This window comes from Phasianus colchicus, chromosome 29 (assembly GCF_987193195.1).
Source record: "Phasianus colchicus chromosome 29, bPhaCol1.hap1.1, whole genome shotgun sequence".
Classification (NCBI taxonomy): domain Eukaryota; kingdom Metazoa; phylum Chordata; class Aves; order Galliformes; family Phasianidae; genus Phasianus; species Phasianus colchicus.
In genome coordinates this window covers 1,868,390-1,870,484 of record NC_143464.1, presented here as the reverse complement: position 1 = coordinate 1,870,484, position 2,095 = coordinate 1,868,390, and the positions used below count along the sequence as shown (strand labels likewise).

The following is a 2,095-nucleotide window of genomic DNA, read 5'->3' as shown; positions in this document are numbered from 1 at the left end:
CAGCACCAGCTGAAATTGTCATTGTTTCCCACAGAGATGAATAATGCACTTATCCTGCAGACAGGCAGCTTTCTCTAAGAGAAGTTTAAGGGCACAGAGGTAGATATGGGCACTCCAAGAGCAGACAGGATAAAGATATGAGACATGGAAATTGCTCAAAGATGGTAAATATCCAGGAGGCTGAAATAGGATTAGGAAACGAGAGGAAAATTAGAGCTCCTTAAGCTTCTCCTTCTTAAGGGATGGTGAAGCTCATGAAAATAAATTCAAGTTAAAGAGCTAAATGAACATTTTCCATAGAGAAAGAAAATAATTTTATAGCGTCTGTGTCTGTGTGAATTATCTTGACTCACCATTACCTTCTGCACTCTGCACAGGACTCCATGCCCAGGAACTGCAGATGCCCAACAGCAGCTCCATCAGCGAGTTCCTCCTGCTGGCGTTGGCAGACACGTGGCAGCTGCAGCTCCTGCACTTCTGGCTCTTGCTGGGCATCTACCTGGCTGCCCTCCCGGGCAACGGCCTCATCAGCACAGCCGTAGCCTGCCACCACCGCCTGCACACCCCCATGTACTTCTTCCTCCTCAACCTCGCCCTCCTCGACCTGGGCTGCATCTCCACCACTCTCCCCAAAGCCATGGCCAATGCCCTCTGGGACACCAGGCACATCTCCTACGCAGGATGTGCTGCACAGGTCTTTTTCTTTTTGTTTTTGTTTTCTGCAGAGTATTGCATTCTCACCATCATGTCCTATGACCGCTACGTTGCCATCTGCAAGCCCCTGCACTATGGGACCCTGATGGACAGCAGAGCTTGTGCCACCATGGCAGCAGCTGCCTGGGGCACTGGGGTTCTCAATGCTTTGCTGCACACTGCCAATACATTTTCCCTGCCTCTCTGCCAAGGCAATGCCATCAATCAGTTCTTCTGTGAAATCCCCCACATCCTCAAGCTCTCCTGTTCACGGTCCTACCTCAAAGAAAATTCACTTCTGCTTCTTAGTATATCTTTAGCATCTGGTTGCTTTGTATTCATTGTTGTGTCCTATGTGCAGATCTTCAGGGCCGTGCTGAGGATGCCCTCTGAGCAGGGACGGCACAAAGCCTTCTCCACGTGCCTCCCTCACCTGGCCGTGGTCTCCCTGTTTCTCAGCACTTCCACATTTGCCTACCTGAAACCCCCATCACTTTCTTCCCCATTTCTGGACCTGGTGCTGGCACTGTTATACACAGTGGTACCTCCTGCAGTGAACCCCCTCATCTACAGCATGAGGAACCGGGAGCTCAAGGATGCCCTCAAGAAACTATTTCTATGTATGTTTTTTCAGCATTAATTATATCTTCATCATGTTCACATGATTACCACAAACTCAAGAAAAGCTGGGAATGGCATCATGTAATATTTCTTTTTTCTTTTTTTTTTTCGATGTTAATTTTTTAAATTCTTGCAATAGTTTTTACTCCACTTAAATAATATTATTAATTTATATTTCCCATGTACATTTGTTTTTTTTTCTTACTCCTGAAATCTTTACTATTCTTCAAGCACTTGGCTGTTTGAGTAGATTTTAAAATAAATAAATAAATAAATAAAAATTAGACTATCATCTGTATCTCAGAGAGCAGCCCTGCACACAGGAGGGCTGCAGGAACCAAGAGCCCAATGCCACACGTTGCAGCAGCCCTGGTGTCTGTGGGGTTGCCCCTCACCGCCCGCTGGGCGCTCCCTCTCTGCTGCCTTGGAGTTGTGCTGCTGCTTCCCTGGAGCCACGGCCATGGGCAGCAGCAGGACGTGCACTTTTCAGTGCTGCTCTCTTTGCACCACCTTTGCACGCTGTTCTCCTTTCTCCTTGCACTTGTGTCAGCCCTCAGGTCCTGCATTACGTAGCAGACCAACAAAAAAAGGACGCTTTGCCTGCGGTGTGCCTGGAGTTGTTTTAACAGCTTGGAAGAGCATTGCCATGTCAACAGACTGAAGGCTGGACACTTGGGGAGGAGGGAATCCTGTGAAAAATGAGACAGCCTTGCTCTGTCCAAACGTTCCCATTGTGCTGTATGAAGTTGTGACTGCAAACTTGTTTTTGATGGACTTGTTT

At 47.6% G+C, this 2,095-nt stretch overlaps 1 protein-coding gene across 1 annotated transcript; it reads left to right on the top strand.

Annotated features, from left to right (window-relative positions):
• The first annotated feature begins 400 nt into the window (after window positions 1-400).
• Window positions 401-1,333, top strand: LOC149914526 (olfactory receptor 14C36-like). Its single transcript, XM_090126406.1, has one exon. It carries the CDS (start codon window positions 401-403, stop codon window positions 1,331-1,333), a length of 933 nt encoding a protein of 310 aa, XP_089982532.1.
• The last annotated feature ends 762 nt before the right edge of the window (window positions 1,334-2,095 follow it).

What these genes read in the sequence shown, in the direction of transcription:
- LOC149914526 (XM_090126406.1), top strand. Translation starts at nt 401, where the DNA reads ATGCCCAACAGCAGCTCCATCAGCGAGTTCCTCCTGCTGGCGTTGGCA.